The 18,123-nt window shown below is 45.1% G+C and overlaps 1 protein-coding gene across 2 annotated transcripts in view; it reads left to right on the forward strand.

The window, feature by feature from the left end:
• The window catches only part of LOC117402084 (microtubule-associated serine/threonine-protein kinase 1-like), a 36,117-nt gene that overhangs the window by 5,187 nt on the left and 12,807 nt on the right, over nucleotides 1-18,123 (forward strand). Inside the window, exons 1-13 of one of the 2 annotated variants that reach the window (XM_059006922.1) lie at nucleotides 2,566-2,737; nucleotides 7,406-7,494; nucleotides 8,851-8,926; nucleotides 9,569-9,647; nucleotides 9,753-9,913; nucleotides 11,439-11,514; nucleotides 11,903-12,112; nucleotides 12,673-12,774; nucleotides 14,376-14,508; nucleotides 15,151-15,218; nucleotides 15,818-15,894; nucleotides 16,667-16,875; nucleotides 17,628-17,766. In XM_059006922.1, coding sequence (XP_058862905.1) covers nucleotides 2,655-2,737; nucleotides 7,406-7,494; nucleotides 8,851-8,926; nucleotides 9,569-9,647; nucleotides 9,753-9,913; nucleotides 11,439-11,514; nucleotides 11,903-12,112; nucleotides 12,673-12,774; nucleotides 14,376-14,508; nucleotides 15,151-15,218; nucleotides 15,818-15,894; nucleotides 16,667-16,875; nucleotides 17,628-17,766 — 1,502 coding nt within the window. In that variant the 5' untranslated portion in view covers nucleotides 2,566-2,654. Of the gene's footprint in view, nucleotides 1-2,565; nucleotides 2,738-7,405; nucleotides 7,495-8,850; nucleotides 8,927-9,568; nucleotides 9,648-9,752; nucleotides 9,914-11,438; nucleotides 11,515-11,902; nucleotides 12,113-12,672; nucleotides 12,775-14,375; nucleotides 14,509-15,150; nucleotides 15,219-15,817; nucleotides 15,895-16,666; nucleotides 16,876-17,627; nucleotides 17,767-18,123 lie in introns of those variants that run through there. The other variant, XM_059006923.1, reaches the window with a different exon arrangement.

An 18,123-nucleotide genomic window follows, 5' to 3' on the forward strand; every position in this document is an offset into this window, starting at 1 on the left:
GTGTCTTCCGGTCACCTCGTTACAAAAAGGATATTGCTGCTCTGGAAAGAGTGCAAAGAAGAGCGACCAGAATTATCCCGGGTTTAAAAGGCATGTCGTATGCAGACAGGCTAAAAGAATTGAATCTGTTCAGTCTTGAACAAAGAAGACTACGCGGCGATCTGATTCAAACATTCAGAATCCTAAAAGGTATTGACAATGTCGACCCAGGGGACTTTTTCGACCTGAAAAAAGAAACAAGGACCAGGGGTCACAAATGGAGATTAGATAAAGGGGCATTCAGAACAGAAGATAGGAGGCACTTTTTTACACAGAGAATTGTGAGGGTATGGAACCAACTCCCCAGTAATGTTGTTGAAGCTGACACCCTGGGATCCTTCAAGAAGCTGCTTGATGAGATTCTGGGATCAATAAGCTACTAACAACCAAATGAGCAAGATGGGCTGAATGGCCTCCTCTCGTTTGTAAACTTTCTTATGTTCTTATGTTCTTATGTTCTTATGTTCTTGTGTTCTTGTGTTCTTGTGCTCTTGTGTTCTTGTGCTCTTGTGTTCTTGTGTTCTTGTGTTCTTGTGTTCTCATGTTCTCGTCCTCTCGTGTTCCTGTGTTCTCGTGTTCTCGTGTTCTCGTGCTCTCGTGCTCTCGTGTTCTCGTGTTCTCCAATCAGCATCAGTTACCTAACTGGGGCGTGGCCACGTCTGTGATTGCTGGCAGGGATGGATTTAACCCCATCCCTGCCGTTACATTCCCACACACACACTATTTACAGCAGCCAGGCTTCTGCCCTGCCACGCACGTGCTGATTAGAGAGATTTGATTTGACCTCCGAGGGACCAGAGACTCTGAGATGGAGCTTCTGTTCTTGTATCCACGTGTCTCGAATCCCATGTGCAATTTTTCTCATTATTCCTAATTTGCATTTATTTCTTAACACGAGTGCCACCTTCAAACAATATTATTATTTGTTTATTTAGCAGACGCCTTTATCCAAGGTGACTTACAGAGACTAGGGTGTGTGAACTATGCATCAGCTGCAGAGTCACTTACAACTATGTCTCACCCGAAAGACGGAGCACAAGGAGGTGAAGTGACTTGCTCAGGGTCACACAGTGAGTCAGTGGCTGAGGTGGGATTTGAACCGGGGACCTCCTGGTTACAAGCCCTTTTCTTTAACCACTGGACCACACATATTGTTACATGTTCGTCAGATTTCTTTACGACTTTCTGAAGTTTTTGTTTGAAGGTGATGCTCACGGGGAAGCAGCTTCCACAGCAAGCGTGTTGTTTTACATCTGTCTCTTGCAGCCCCGGTTCCCCTGGCATAGACCTCGACCGCTTCACTCTTCATGCAATATGATGACAATGCGTTCAGCAGCATGCCCGTCTCCGTGCTTCAGTGTAGTCAGTGACATCAGGGATTGTGCTGAGTCACAGCAATAGCATAAACTGCCGCACCGCTTGGTAATACATTTGAAACCCGGAAAACATTTGCCAGCTCGGTATAAATTCTGTAGGCACAGCTAAAGACATGCACATGTGTTTTATTACACGTAGCTCGGTGGTGCGGTGGTTAGAGAAAGGGGCTCGACACCAGGAGGTTCAAGTCCCGGCTCAGACACTGACTCCCTGTGTGTGTGCAACCCTGAGCAAGTCACTGAACCTCCTTGTGCTCCGTCCTTCGGATGAGACGTCAAACAAACGAGCTCCTATTGGAAGTGACTCTGCAGCAGCAGCAGCAGTTGTTGATGATGTAGAGTTCACCCCCCAGTCTCTGGAAGTCGCTTTGGATAAAAGTGTCTGCTAAATGACTTATTAATACTAACATTTTGACTATGACTAATTAGCAATAATGATAAAATAATAATAATATAATATATGCACTGACAAATGCATGATTAAGAAGCAAAGAAATGGACCCTCTAAACACAAGTGAAGTGACTGTGTGCTGGTAATGTAATAGGTAACTGTGTGCTGGTAATGTAATAGATAACTGTGAGACTCTAATCAGGGCGGAGATTCAACTATCAATGCATGTTTAATTGAGGCTGGCAAAATAAAAGCCGTGGGGACCAACACAAAATGAATTGTTTTATTATAAAGGTGCTTTAGCCCGGACCTTTTCCTTTTTCGGTTTGATTGAGTGAGAGAAAAAGAGTCTGCTACGCCGTGTTCTTACACCCCAGCCCCTGGGCCTCAGCGGCGCACAGACAGCAGAGTCGGAAAAGGTAATGGAAGGGTTAAGTCCGTCTCAGCTGCAGCAGGAGAGAGAGAGAGAGAGAGAGAGACTTTCAACCCCAGTGCTTCAAGCAGCTCTCTCTCCTTTCACATCATCTACTGCCTTTCCATCCCGCCCTCCCTCCCTCCCTCCACCCCCCCTCCCTCCCTCCCTCCCTCCCTCCCCCCCCCCCTCCCTCCCCCCCTCCCTGCATACCCTTGAGACCAGCCGAGTGTTGCTGTGCGTGTGGCTGAAGCAGAGAGACGTTTCACCCCTCCCCTCTCTCTCTCTCTCCTCTCATCTCCTCTCTCCTCTTTCTCCTCTCTCTCGTCTCTCCTCTTTCTCTTTTGCTAACCTCCCTTTATTGAGCGTACGCACACACACACACACACGCTCGCTCGCTCGCTCACAGCCATGACAATGTCATCTCCAGAGGACCATGACTGAATCTTTCTGGGCAGCCCTGTCCAGTTGCTCTGCTCCTAGATTTTTAGACAGCAACATGTTCCGACGCACCAAAAGGTAACCTTGAAAGCCTGCTAATATTATTCATATTATTATTAGTTGTATCGTTATCTTTTTATGTATTCCATATTTTTTTTTGATTTTGCAATGGTGCTGTTTTCTCCTGGTTTCATTGTACATATGTGTGTGTGTATCATATAGATAAGGAGATAGATAGATAGATTTATATATGTGTATTTATATATATATAGAAATGATATTTAATGGCTGTGATGTTTTTGTGGGTATGTTATCTCAATGCATATTGATGACGTTCTTTACTGTGTATACTTTTAACATTGAAAGGCCAGTTTTGTGACGTTTCTGTTTGAAGCGATCTGTTGTCCAGTCTGGTTTTTTTGTTCATGCGAATGAGAGATTTCTGGAGCGAGACGTTTTCTATACTGTGCAGTGTTTTTATGACGTGTTGTTTCAGGCATATATGCGTGTGTTTTGGTTTGCAGAGAGCATGTGCGTGCGTGCGTGTCTCTGTGTGTGTGTGTGTGTGTGTGTGTGTGTGTGTGTGTGTTAATTGGGTAATGGGTTAAGAAAAATAGTCAATATTGAAGGACTTTTAATGCAGCGATATTGAACTAATCTCATTGTGGTGAATCTGTTCTCCATGGTGAATCTGCACAAGGACCGGATGTTTGGATGTTTCAGACTCAGAAAGGGTTGTCTGGATCGCTATGCCAGAGATGACACAAGACTCTTGCAATACGCAGGCTAATGCAGCTAAAACATATTGATTTTGCTGGACAGTCTGAGGCTAAGGTTTGAACGAGGTGCCAAGCATTAGTCAGCAGCTGTGACGCTCTTGAAACGGACCCGCTCCCACTGTGTTCTGTCTGCTTGGTGCTGAGTATATCGGAATGTGTGAACATTCTTGAAATGGGTTCCGTAGCAAAACACTCAATGCTGATTGGTTAAACATAGGAAGAAGGCTCTGAAGAGGGCGGGGGCAGTTTCTCTCTGCAGGCGACCATGAAAGTGCAAGACTATCTGAAAGCAAGGTCTGCAAACAGAGAAATCCCTTCACCTAGTGTAGTACCTGATAATAAAAAAATACATATGAACATAATTTAGATGTTTTATTTCACATCGTGTAATCAAAGAAACTACAAAATAGCATTGCGAAAAAAAAAATTCTACCAGCGCTGTATGTAAATGCACAACATTTATTTATTTGATTTATTAATTCATTATTTCTGTATTAATTTATGGAAACCCTTTCCATCATCGCTATACTGCTTCACAATCACCTCGCAGCAATGCTAGTTTCACTGTCACATGACTGCAGTGTGGGATGATTGAGCCATTAAAAACGGTCCATAAATCCATCTAGTGACTGCTGGCCTTCCCCTGGGTGTGTTAGCTGGGGGGGGGCGTGCTCCAGAAAGAGAAATGGAGGCTCTTATACTCTCTGAACAGCCTCCCTCTGTGCTGGTGGAGCAGAGAAAGAGAGAGAGGCTCTTATACTCTCTGAACAGCCTCCCTCTGCTCTGTGCTGGTGGAGCAGAGAAAGAGAAAGAGAGGCTCTTATACTCTCTGAACAACCTCCCTCTGCTGTGTGCTGGTGGAGCAGAGAAAGAGAAAGGGAGGCTCTTATACTCTCTGAACAGCCTCCCTCTGCTCTGCGCTGGTGGAGCAGAGAAAGAGAAAGAGAGGCTCTTATACTCTCTGAACAGCCTCCCTCTGCTCTGTGCTGGTGGAGCAGAGAAAGAGAAAGAGAAAGGGAGGCTCTTATACTCTCTGAGCAGCCTCCCTCTGCTGAATAAATAACGGAGAAGGAAGGACAGAGTTATGTATCACTTTGCAGTGTGTGCACCGGCTGTGATTATGAGCGTTGGGAGACTCTGAAGCCCGTTAGTGAGGGCAGTCCTGAGCCAGCTGCCCTGCGGCCCTCCCCCTGAGAGATCTCAGGCTGTCATACTCGGCACTAATGCATTTCCTGTCAATATTTAAACACCGTCTTCTCTTCTTTCATTTCATTTAACATTTTAAGATTTCAATTCAATATTATTATTATTATTATTATTATTATTATTATTATTATTATTATTATTATTATTATTATTATTATTAATAGCGCGTTGTTGTGTTCTGTGGCATTGCAAAGCTTTCATTCGGAATCTTGTTTCATGGTTTCATTTCAGATTTGAATATTTGAATGCTGAAGTGCGTATTTGAATATTGTGATGACAAACCTTTGGTCATAGCTGTGTGTGTCGTCACACTTATATCTTGGTATCTTGAGACCACCAGAAGGGTTTTTAAATTGCTCTCATACCACAGCATACAGCTATACATTACCATCTCTATCCTGTACTGTACTGTGATTGTCATCGACCCTATAGACACATAGACTCAGAAATGTCTTCATCTAGACAATGTGGGGAAGCTACAAAAAAGGCCAACAAGATGCTCGGATATATTGTGAGAAGTGTTGAATTTAAATCAAGGGAAGTAATGTTAAAACTTTACAATGCATTAGTAAGACCTCACCTAGAATATTGTGTTCAGTTCTGGTCACCTCGTTACAAAAAGGATATTGCTGCTCTAGAAAGAGTGCACAGAAGAGCAACCAGAATTATCCCGGGTTTAAAAGGCATGTTGTATGCAGACAGGCTAAAAGAATTGAATCTATTCAGTCTTGAACAAAGAAGACTACGCGGCGATCTGATTCAAGCAATCAAAATCCTAAAAGGTACAGACAATGTCGACCCAGGGGACTTTTTCGACCTGAAAAAAGAAACAAGGACCAGGGGTCACAAGTGGAGATTAGATAAAGGGGCATTCAGAACAGAAAATAGGAAGCACTTTTTTTTACACAGAGAATTGTGAGGGTCTGGAACCAACTCCCCAGTAATGTTGTTGAAGCTGACACCCTGGGATCCTTCAAGAAGCTGCTTGATGAGATTCTGGGATCAATAAGCTACTAACAACCAAACGAGCAAGATGGGCCAAATGGCCTCCTCTCGTTTGTAAACTTTCTTATGTTCTTCTATGGATAGCGCTAATGTTGTTTTTTCAGCTATGGCAACGGGGGGTTGGGTGTTTCTGACATAACTGATTTTTCAGCTTGGCTGTCTATTCGTCCATTGACCAGCTCATCAAAAGACACTCTCAGTAACAAAACGACACCACCTGTTCCACTGTAAAGCGAATTCGATTCCGGCTGTGGGTTTGTTTTGTGTGCTGTGTCTGTGTGTGGTTGATCTCTGATGTTTTCTCCAATGGTGCGTATTGTGGTGAATGAAAAAGACATGCAAATTAGGGACATCTGGCGGCCTTGTCATTGTCTGTGCACGAGATTGATTATTTCTCTGATTTCCTGTAAAGAGAAACACTAAAAGCAACTATTTAATAACAAGCATTTGGACTACAAGTCTTTCTCGAGGGCTTTAATACATTGCAATATTTATAGATTTGAATGCATGTGTTGATCCCAGCTGTAGGAAGCATTGCAATGGATAATAAGACATGGAGATGGGAGCCACAGAAACACTTGATTATTATTTATTTCTTAGCTGACGCCCTTATCCAGGGCGACTTACAATTGTTACAAGATATCACATTATTTTTACATACAATTACCCATTTATACAGTTGGGTTTTTACTGGAGCAATCTAGGTAAAATACCTTGCTCAAGGGTACAGCAGCAGTGTCCCCCCACCTGGGATTGAACCCACGACCCTCCGGTCAAGAGTCCAGAGCCCTAACCACTACTCCACACTGCTGCTCCACATGCTTGGTGGCTTTTTGGTGTCTTGTTACTTTGTTACATTATTAGCTTGCTAAAATCACATTGTGTGAAAGCAATCTTAATCAAATCTAATTTCTCACACAATCATGGTGTTGGTGTGATAATGGATGCGCATGGAAATGAGCTGGATTTTAACACGACTGACGTCAAGACAAACTGTGCGGCTAAAAATAGCGTTTTTAATTCACTTTCTCCAATTAAAAAAATATCAAAAAAAAAAAAAATAAAAATGTGATATATATTTACAGCTCTGGCCAAAAATTTTGCATCGCCTAGAATTTTAGGATTGGGACATAATTAAAAACAAAACAAAACAAAAACATATGAAAATAATTTTGATATTTTATTTCACATCATGTCATCAAAGAAACTACAAAATGACATTGTGAAAAAGTCTTCCGGAAGCCGTGATAGCAGTCCAGTCGTATTTCATGTTAGATTTCGTCATATTTTTTTCATTGTCAGTTTTTCGTTAACTATATGGGAAACTACAAAGCGGTGTGTAATTCAATATGTTTTTTTTTTTAATTATTTGTATTCATTTTCCAATTTCTTCCAATTTTGGAATGTCAAATTGTTATTCAACCTGGCTCAGCACTGCAACCCCTGAACTGACTCAAGACGAGCACTCGCGTCCTCCGAAACGAATGCCAACGTCATTTTTTTTCACTCTGCAAGCCCGCCGTGCAGCCATCTCCTTAATGTCCAGCGTCGGAGAACCAGGCAGTTCTGACTTGCATACAGGCAGGCCTGCAGGTGCTCAGCCAGTTGGCAGTATTTGAAGGCAGTATTTAGAATTTTAAAGCATTTAAAGACAGCGTTGTTACCTTTTAAGACAATATGATAGCATTTTCTGAAAGCTATCTCTTTGCCCTTTTGACTTTTATTCTTGTGTTTTTCTGCTCTTGTTTTTGCACAGTTGTCGAACCAGCAATCGTAAGAGCCTCATTCTGACAAGCACCTCCCCCACGCTGCCCCGCCCACACTCCCCTCTGCCAGGGCATATCGGTAAGTACCTTGGACTGGGCTGTGCTGTGATCAGGGTGTGCTGTATATTATAAAGACATTTCAGAGGGCTGGATCGCATCAATATCAGGGTCTAGTGCTGTATATTATAAAGATATTTCAGAGGGCTGGATCGCATCAATATCAGGGTCTAGTGCTGTATATTATAAAGACATTTCAGAGGGCTGGATCGCATCAATATCAGGGTCTAGTGCTGTGTATTATAAAGACATTTCGGAGGGCTGGATTGCATCAATATCAGGGTCTAGTGCTATATATTATAAAGACATTTTGGAGGGCTGGATTGCATCAATATCAGGCTCTAGTGCTATATATTATAAAGACATTTCAGAGGGCTGGATCGCATCAATATCAGGGTCTAGTGCTATATATTATAAAGACATTTCAGAGGGCTGGATCGCATCAATATCAGGGTCTAGTGCTGTATATTATAAAGACATTTCGGAGGGCTGGATCGCATCAATATCAGGGTCTAGTGCTGTATATTATAAAGACATTTCAGAGGGCTGGATCGCATCAATATCAGGGTCTAGCGCTGTATATTATAAAGACATTTCAGAGGGCTGGATCGCATCAATATCAGGGTCTAGTGCTGTATATTATAAAGACATTTCAGAGGGCTGGATTGCATCAATATCAGGGTCTAGTGCTGTATATTATAAAGACATTTCAGAGGGCTGGATTGCATCAATATCAGGATCTGGTGCTATATATTATAAATACATTTCAGAGGGCTGGATCGCTTCAATATCAGGGTCTAGTTACTGTATATAGCGCTCCTCATGTCATCCCAGTGTGCTTCACAGTGAATGAACAAACCTCTTAAGAGCTTGTGGTTCTAATCGAATCCAGCCATATCAAACTGCACTCAGACAAGCACGCCTTCATCTGAGGCTCAGTCTAGGTCCTGCTGTTGTCAGTTAAATAAACTCCATAGCAACTAAAAGCCCGGCCGGATTTTCGAGCGGCTATGTGGCGGTTCTAAGTGGGTAACATGAAAACAGATCAATGAGAGAGTGGAGACAGATTGATGCCACAAAGTGCCGTGCGGAATTAACCACTTACCTGCGATGCCAGATTGAACGAAGTGCTTTCATTTGAGTTTTTTTTTGCTCTTTTGAAGTGTGACCGAAGCTATCAAGAATGACGATGGTACCCCTAAAAGAATGTGTCTCAAATGATTTGAACAAACGGATACAGGACCCCCAAATCTGTGGAAACGCTCCGGATTGAAATCTTGTTTGTGGAAGACGTCATTTTATTCAGTTTATTTCATGTAAGTGATTACGCCATTCCGTTTTCAGCCGCACTCAGTTTTCTCTGTTTCCTGTCTTGCAGGAAGCAGCCCGTTGGACAGCCCCCGAAACTTCTCTCCCAGCACCCCAGCCCACTTCTCCTTTGCCTCCTCGAGAAGGTAACAATTCAGAGTTTAAAACAAGCTCCTGTAAAGGAAACCAGTTTGGTGTTTGCAGATGAGTGCGTGCAATAACATTTGACATGTTAGCGAGTTTCCATTCATTCATTCCTATATTCAAAACACATACAGCTTCCTTATTTATCCTCAGACACAGCAATGAATAGCAGGCTCGGGGGTGCGGTGGTTAGACGAAGGGGCTTGATACCAGGAGGTTCAAATCCCGGCTCAGCCACCGACTCACTGTGTGTGTGTGTGTGTGTGTGTGTGTGTGTGTGACCCTGAGCAAGTCACTGAACCTCCTTGTGCTCCGTCCTTCGGATGAGATGTCAAACAAACGAGCTCCTATTGGAAGTGACTCTGCAGCAGCAGCAGCAGTTGTTGATGAGGCATACCTCACCCCCTAATCTCTGTAAATCGCTTTGGATAAGATTCAGGATCTGCTGGTCTGTGTTAACGCTGTATTGCTGTCTCTCTCTCTCTCTCTCTCTCTCTCTCTCTCTCTCTCTCTCTCTCTCTCTCTCTCTCAGGGCGGATGGGCGACGCTGGTCTCTGTGTTAACGCTGTCTCTCTCTCTCTCTCAGGGCGGGTGGGGGACGCTGGTCTCTGTGTTAACGCTGTCTCTCTCTCTCTCTCTCTCAGGGCGGATGGGCGACGCTGGTCTCTGGCTTCTTTACCTTCATCGGGTTATGGAACCAACACCCCCAGCTCCACTGTATCGGTGAGTCCCCTGTATGCTGTCCAGGTGTCTCCCCTCCGTCTACTGTGCATCGGCCGGCATAAATAACGTTTCCTTCCTGTCCTTCGTCCCTCCCGTTCTCTCCAGTCCTCTTCCTCGTCCCAGGAGCGTCTCCACCAGCTTCCCTTCCAGCCCACGATGGACGAGCTGCACTTCCTGTCGAAGCACTTTGGCAGCACGGAGAGCATCACCGATGACGACGGGGGTCGAAGGTCGCCAGCCATGCGCCCTCGCTCTCGCAGCCTCAGGTATTACCACTGAATTCAGTTCTGTATTAGCACTCTATTCAATTCTGTATTAGCACAGAATTCAATTCTGTATTAAGACTCTATTCAATTCTGTATTACCACTGAGTTCAGTTCTGTATTAGCACTCTATTCAGTTCTGTATTAAGACTCTATTCAATTCTGTATTGGCTCTGTTGATCAGCAGTATGTTTCTGTACCATTCCTTATATTTTAATCAGTGATTTCTATGGCGTTTGAAAAGCTGCACTGATCACAGATTCCTGTTAATCACTGCTTTTTACTCCAGGGTGCAATTTACAGCATTTGTTTTTTTTGGTGTTACCAGTGCAGTGAGAAACAACTCAGCCAGTTAAAGGAATACTCTCCTACCAACTCGCTGTTCAGTGTCACTCTCTTCTGTTTCTTCTGAGAGAGTTCACTGCCATCAATAGTAACTATGTCAGCAAAAATACTTCAAAAATACTTCTGTAACGCTGCTTTGCTGTAGAGAGATAGGAAGCAGCAGCGTAACCTTCCTATCTGCCTTCATCTCTATACCTGTATACAGCTGTGCAGTGTTACCTCTATACAGCTGTGCAGCGTAACCTTCCTATCTGCCTTCATCTCTATACCTCTATACAGCTGTGCAGCGAACCTTCCTATCTGCCTTCATCTCTATACCTCTATACAGCTGTGCAGCGTAACCTTCCTATCTGCCTTCATCTCTATACCTCTATACAGCTGTGCAGTGTTACCTCTATACAGCTGTGCAGTGTTACCTCCATACAGCTGTGCAGTGTTACCTCTATACAGCTGTGCAGTGTTACCTCTATACAGCTGTGCAGTGTTACCTCTATGCAGCTGTGCAGTGTTACCTCTATACAGCTGTGCAGTGTTACCTCTATACAGCTGTGCAGTGTTACCTCTATACAGCTGTGCAGTGTTACCTCCATACAGCTGTGCAGTGTTACCTCTATACAGCTGTGCAGTGTTACCTCTATACAGCTGTGCAGTGTTACCTCTATACAGCTGTGCAGTGTTACCTCTATACAGCTGTGCAGTGTTACCTCCATACAGCTGTGCAGTGTTACCTCTATACAGCTGTGCAGTGTTACCTCCATACAGCTGTGCAGTGTTACCTCTATACAGCTGTGCAGTGTTACCTCTATACAGCTGTGCAGTGTTACCTCTATACAGCTGTGCAGTGTTACCTCTATACAGCTGTGCAGTGTTACCTCAATACATCTGTGCAGTGTTACCTCAATACATCTGTGCAGTGTTACCTCTATACAGCTGTGCAGTGTTACCTCTATTCCTCTATACAGCTCTGCAGTGTTGAGTTCTCTTTCCTATAGACCTCTATACAGCTCTGCAGGGTTGAGTGGAGATCTCTTTCCTATAGACCTCTATGCAGCTCTGCAGTGTTGAGATCTCTTTCCTCCAGACCTCTGTACAGCTCTGCAGTGTTGAGTTCTCTTTCCTATAGACCTCTGTACAGCTCTGCAGTGTTGCGAGGGTCAGTCAGCTCGTGTCTTGTCTATTTCAGCCCAGGGCGATCTCCCTCCTGCTATGACAATGAGATAGTGATGATGAACCATGTGTACAAGGAGAGGTTCCCAAAGGTAGGTCTTCTTTAACCAGACTGCAGTCACTGGAACAGCACAGTGCTGTACTACCCATCCCCCACACTGAGACCTGCATGAACCTGTCTGCAGAGGGAGGGGAGGGCAGACACTGGAACAGCACAGTGCTGTACTACCCATCCCCCACACTGAGACCTGCATGAACCTGTCTGCAGAGGGAGGATTTGGTTCTAGAGTGTGTGGTTGTGTGGTTTGGTTCTAGAGTGTGTGGTTGTGTGGTTTGGTTCTAGAGTGTGTGGTTGTGTGGTTTGGTTCTAGAGTGTGTGGTTGTGTGGTTTGGTTCTAGAGTGTGTGGTTGTGTGGTTTGGTTCTAGAGTGTGTGGTTGTGTGGTTTGGTTCTAGAGTGTCTGGTTGTGTGGTTTCCTAGGCGACGGCTCAGATGGAGGAGCGGCTTGCAGAGTTCATCGCGCTCTTCTCCCCGGAGAGCGTCCTCCCCCTGGCCGATGGGGTCCTCAGCTTCATCCACCACCAGATCGCAGAGCTGGCCAGGGACTGCCTGGACAAATCGCACGAGGGCCTCATCACCACGGTATACTTCTTCGAGCTGCAGGAGAACCTGGAGAAAATGCTGCAGGATGTGAGTGTGAAAAAAAAACAACTGAGCTTTCAGCTCGTCCACCTCACAAAAACATGTCTTACATAAACCAATGCTAATGATCTGCCTCTCCCTCTCCCTCTCCCTCCCTCTCCCTCTCCCTCTCCCTCCCTCTCCCTCTGCTTCCCCCTCCCTCTCCCTCTCCCTCCCTCTCCTTCCCCCTCCCTCTCCCTCTCCCTCTCCCTCCCTCTCCCTCTGCTTCCCCCTCCCTCTCCCTCTCCCTCCCTCTCCTTCCCCCTCCCTCTCCCTCTCCCTCTCTCTCCTTCCCCCTCCCTCTCCCTCTCCCTCTCTCTCCCTCTCCCTCTCTCTCCTTCTCCCTCTCCTCTTCCTCTCCCTCTCTCTCTCTCCCTCCCTCCCTCTCCCTCTCCCTCTCCCTCTCCCTCTCCCTCTCCCTCTCCCTCTCCCTCTCTCTCTCCCTCTCCCTCTCTCTCCCTCTCCCTCCCTCTCCCTCTTCCTCCCCCTCCCTCTCCCTCTCCCTCCCCCTCCCTCTCCCTCCCTCTCTCTCTCTCTCCCTCTCCCTCTCCCTCTCTCCCTCCTGACAGGCCTATGAGCGCTCGGAGAGCTCGGAGGTCACCTTCGTCACCCAGCTGGTTAAGAAGCTCTTCATCATCATCTCCAGGCCAGCACGTCTCCTCGAGTGCCTGGTTTGTACTGACTCTCTGAGAGCGACTTCTCTTTCAATGAGAACGGACCTATTGCACAGTGCAACAAGGCAGAGACTGGCTCAGGCACTGGCTTAGTTTCTTCTAGTTTTTACCTGAGCAAATGTTAGTCTGTCCACTAACATTTTAAAACATTTTGTGTTCAGCTCTGTGGAGTTGGAGAAGTTGCCCTGCCATAGCTTTGAAAGAACAAACATGCATTATAAGTTCTGGCCAAAAGTTTTGCATCACCTAGAATTTTAGGATTGAGACATAAATAAAAAACATATGAACATAATTTAGATATTTAATTTCACATCATGTAATCAAAGAAACTACAAAATGATATTGTGAAAAAGTCTTCCTGGAAGCCATAATAGCAGTACAATAGTATTTCATGTTAGATTTCGAAATGTCACATTTTTCAATTTGTTGTCAGTAAGTGTATGGAAAACTATAATATAATGTAATTCAATATATTAACGTAACATTATGCAGCAGGTTTCATTCGACTTTATGAAGCAGAACGAGTTCATTCTATATAGAGGTTGATGCAAAACTAGCTGTACGATGATAACAGTGGTGTAAGCGATGTCCACACACACACTGACCGCTGGTCACTGCAGCCCGAGGCACATCAGCAGGATATTGACCAGTCCTAATGCACTGAGGAGCAGGTGCAAGAGCAGATAACATAATTAGAGACGGTAATCTCACATCGATTTCAGCTTCGAGGCTCCCCACTGACTGACAGCACAGGGAATAGGGCAGCAGTGTGGAGTAGTGGTGAGGGCTCTGGACTCTTGACCGGAGGGTCGTGGGTTCAATCCCAGGTGGGGGACACTGCTGCTGTATCCTTGAGCAAGGTACTTTACCTAGATTGCTCCAGTAAAAACCCAACTGTATATAATTGTATGTAAAAATAATGTGATATCTTGTAACAATTGTAAGTCGCCCTGGATAAGGGCGTCTGCTAAGAAATAATTAATAATGTGAGAAATACAACTCCTCTGGTGCCTTAGAATAAGGATGCTTTGTTAACTCTTTAATTAACTTCAATATCCCAGTTGAATGGACAATACTGGCCCCTGGGGAAAATCGAGAGCATAATGAGAAAGCTACTATGATTTATTATATTATCTAGAACGCGATTAGAACGGAATGTTTCTTAGAATTCTCGACGACCTCCTCGTGTTCCGCACTGCTAGATAATTATGCAAGAGCGAGGCAATGCGGACAGAGTTTTATAAGCCTCGGGAGACTGCTTCAGACTGCTCCTTCCAGCTCCGCCCCCTTCTCACAACCTGAGCGGTTGCCTTGGAGACCGGCTGGTGCTGAAGCAGTGAGGTCACCACCTCAGGGCTCCTCATTAAAGGTGCTAGCTCCCTGGGTTTGTTATGTGAATGTAGTGCATCGTCATGTTTGAAAAAGATAATACATGTTTTTCTGGTCACACTTTCCACAGAGTGTGTCTAATTCCTGTGTATTTACCGAGTAGTCACTGAATAAATGCATCTGGACTTACACATAATAGTGTGGAACAGTATTCAGTACAGTAAACCACAACGCGTGTCACATTATATTGTGTCCCCCTCTTTTGCCAGGAGTTTAACCCGGAGGAGTTTTATCACCTGTTGGAAGCAGCGGAGGACCACGCCAAAGAGGGACACCTGATGAAGACGGACATCCCACGATACATCGTCAGCCAGCTGGGACTGACTCGGGACCCTCTGGAGGGTGAGAGAGAAGTTTACTAGAGTGGACCGCTCTGGCCAAAAGTACCGCATCACCCTCTAGAGATCAGCTTCATTCGTTCCAATGAAACCTGCTGAATAATGTCACGTTAACATATTGCATTACACACCGCTTTGTAGTTTTACCAGATGCTTTAACTGACAAAAATTGAGAAATAGTGCTACTATTATAGAGGCAGCAGTGTGGAGTGGTGGTCAGGGCTCTGGACTCTTGACCGGAGGGTCGTGGGTTCAATCCCAGGTGGGGGACACTGCTGCTGTACCCTTGAGCAAGGTACTTTACCTAGATTGCTCCAGTAAAAACAAACTGTATAAATGGGTATGTAAAAATGAAGTGATATTTTGTAAGAATTGTAAGTCACCCTCGATAAAGGCGTCTGCTAATAAATAAATAATAATAATAATATTATGGCTCCCGGTATCATTTTGTAGTTTCTTTGACGTTAAATAGCAGATCAAAATTATGTTCATATAGTTTTTTTTTTAATGATGTCTCAATCCTAAAATTCCAGGTGCTGCAAAACTTTTGGCCCGAGTTGTAGGACGGTTGCAAAGCCAGCGACGAAAGCTGATGAACACGAACGCTGGGAATTTCATTCAGCCTGCCTGCTTTTGTGTTTTTCAGAAATGGTGAATCTTGAGAGCTACGACAGTGAGGGTCCCAACACCCCCGAGACAGACGACACCGTTGAGGTACGCAAACCTGTTTCAATCAGTCATAAAAACATGAGCAAAACGTTCCTTGACTCGCTCGCACGCCGTCACTGCGGACAGGGAACCTGAGCAGAAGTTAAAAACACAAAGCAGGAAGCCCTTTTTTTTAAGGAGACGGTTATGCATGCATGAAAATATCAGCCAATTAGCACTCGGGGTTTCATAACCTTTGCTAACGTGATAGGGCAGAGGCTGGACGTGAACCTGCATCTTAACCACGATGCAGAGAGATGTCTTCCTGTGCATGTGTCGTGCAGCTTCATTTATAGACCCTGGCTGCAAAATCCGCTTCTGTGATTTATAACCAGTTAATACAGTACGGAGTGTGGCGTGGGTGTCTTAGGATACGGATTTGAACCCAGCTCAGCAAGGGAGACAGGAATGCAGTGCTGGCCAGCTAGACGCTGCTCTGAGCTCCTGGCAGTGAGTGGCTTCCACATTGCCTGCAGTGTGAGGTTCATCCAGGGTTTGAACCCTGCTCTTTGGCTCTCCCACACGCTGGATTTAATAGCTGTTTTAAGACTGGAGTGAAATGAATAGAAACCCATTTCTAACCCTGTGCTATTTTTTGATCCCAGGGACAAGTAAAGACGATGAAACCGCCCAGCGAAGGCGACTTTCAGACTATTAAACTCATCAGCAACGGAGCGTATGGGTGAGTGGACTTCCTGCTTCGTTTCTGATCGCAAAGACCACCCAGAACCTACCGGTGTCACAGAATATATCTTCCCCCCACCCACCCACCCCCTGAATATTTGTTCCCCCAGGAACGAATATTCGACGATATTGGTTCCCCTTTCCGAATATTGGCACCCACTTATCAAAGTAATCTTTCTTTGCATATAAGTCTGTATCCCAGCACCTTCCACTAAAACCTTAATTTGAAGACCACTTTCACTGGCCCTAACCCAAACCCTTACCTTGTAGTACCCAGTCCCCTCTGATAGCTGGGTGTACAAATATATATATATATATATATAGCTTGTTCAAATGTTTTGCATCACCTAGAATTTTCAGACATCATAAAAAAAAAAAATCAACATCATTTAGATCTTTTATTTAACATCATGTAATCAAAAAAAAAAAACTACAAAATGATATCGCAAAAGTCTACCGGAAGCCATAATAGCAGTACAGTATTTCATGTTAGATTTCGAAATGTCACATTTTTCAATTGTCACTTTTTCTGTCAAGTATCTGGCCTGCAATTCAATATGTTAACATCATTCAGCAGGTTTCACTGGACTTCATGAAGCACAGTGAGTTCATTCTATAGGGGGGTGATGCAAAACTTTTGGCCAGAGCTGCATCGTAATTTGAGTATCTGTAACAAAATGTATGCTATAGTCCGATGTAATGTGTGCAGTGTGCATTGAGCTGCGTGCCAGGGAGCTGACAGCGCTGTGCTGTGCTGTGCTGTGCTGCAGCGCTGTTTATCTGGTCCGACACAACGACACCCGGCAGCGCTTTGCCATGAAGAAAATCAACAAGCAGAACCTGATCTTGAGGAACCAGGTCCAGCAGGCCTTCGTGGAGCGAGACATCCTGACCTTCGCGGAGAACCCCTTCGTGGTCAGCATGTTCTGCTCCTTCGAGACGCGGCGCCACCTCTGCATGGTCATGGAGTACGTGGAAGGTACGTGGGGTGGTGAGGGGGTGGACATGTGCTTCCAATGGGTGAACCTTTCTTCCAAATCCGTTCCCAAAGGGTTTTATCAGTACTGTTTGAGTCGTTGTGTCGCGGCTCTCCTCCTAGCCTCTGACGAGTTATTAACTCTGACTCCAGCGTGAGAGTTGGTTCTCGGCTGCAGAGCTTGCTTTTTTGTCTTTTGAACCCGTATGGTCAGACGCCACACTGGGCAGAGTTTCAAAGGTCATCCCTCATGTGGGGGATCATTCTGCAGAACAGACTTTCGTTGTGAAAGATAAAAATAACTGTCGGGTTTACAGCCTTGATCCGGCAGCACGGCTCTCAGAATGTTAATTGTTAATTGCCACTGAGTGGTACTCGATTGCAAAGGTGAGGGAAGGACAGTTTTTTTTTTAAAATCAGCCCATTATCGAATGCAGTGATTGAATACCTTTTAAAATGCTTCTTAATTGCCACTGAGTGGTACTCGATTGCAAAGGTGAGGGAAGGACAGTTGTTTTTTTTAAATCAGCCCATTATCGAATGCATTGATTGAATACCTTTTAAAATGCTTCTTAAAGGCAGTGACCCGGTCCGAGTGTTGGAGCGCCCTTAATGGCAACGCAGTGGATTTTGCGTTTGAAACTAACAGGGAATAAACCCCCATAGCACCCTGACACTGGGGGCTGCGTCGCTGAGATGGCCGGACTGTCCCTCTGTGCGTTTCCAGACTCCTATCCTGTCTTTCCCTGTTGCAGGAGGGGACTGCGCCACTCTGCTGAAGAGCATTGGTGCCCTGCCGGTGGAGATGTCCAGCCTCTACTTCGCTGAGACGGTGCTGGCTCTGGAGTACCTGCACAATTATGGGATTGTCCATCGAGACCTCAAACCGGACAAGTAAGTGCCTGCTTCCTGTAATTCAGGGGAGACGCACTCCTCTTTTTAACCTCTGCAGGGCTTAGGTCGGCCAGGGTGTCCTCTGGTCACTGCGCACCAGCGACCCCTATGGTCTGGCCGGGTTTGTCTGTAAGCTGCCCAGAGCTGTGTTGTACTCCGACGCTGTAGCTCTGAGGCGGCTGCACGGTGAGTCTGCAGAGTGAAAAGAAGCAGAGGACAGCGTGTGTTATTATTATTATTATTATTATTATTATTATTATTATTATTATTATTATTATTATTTGTTTATTTAGCAGACGCCTTTATCCAAGGCGACTTACAGAGACTAGCGTGTGAGAACTATGCATCAGCTGCAGA

The sequence above is a fragment of the Acipenser ruthenus genome, chromosome 34 (genome assembly GCF_902713425.1).
Source record: "Acipenser ruthenus chromosome 34, fAciRut3.2 maternal haplotype, whole genome shotgun sequence".
NCBI classification, from domain to species: domain Eukaryota; kingdom Metazoa; phylum Chordata; class Actinopteri; order Acipenseriformes; family Acipenseridae; genus Acipenser; species Acipenser ruthenus.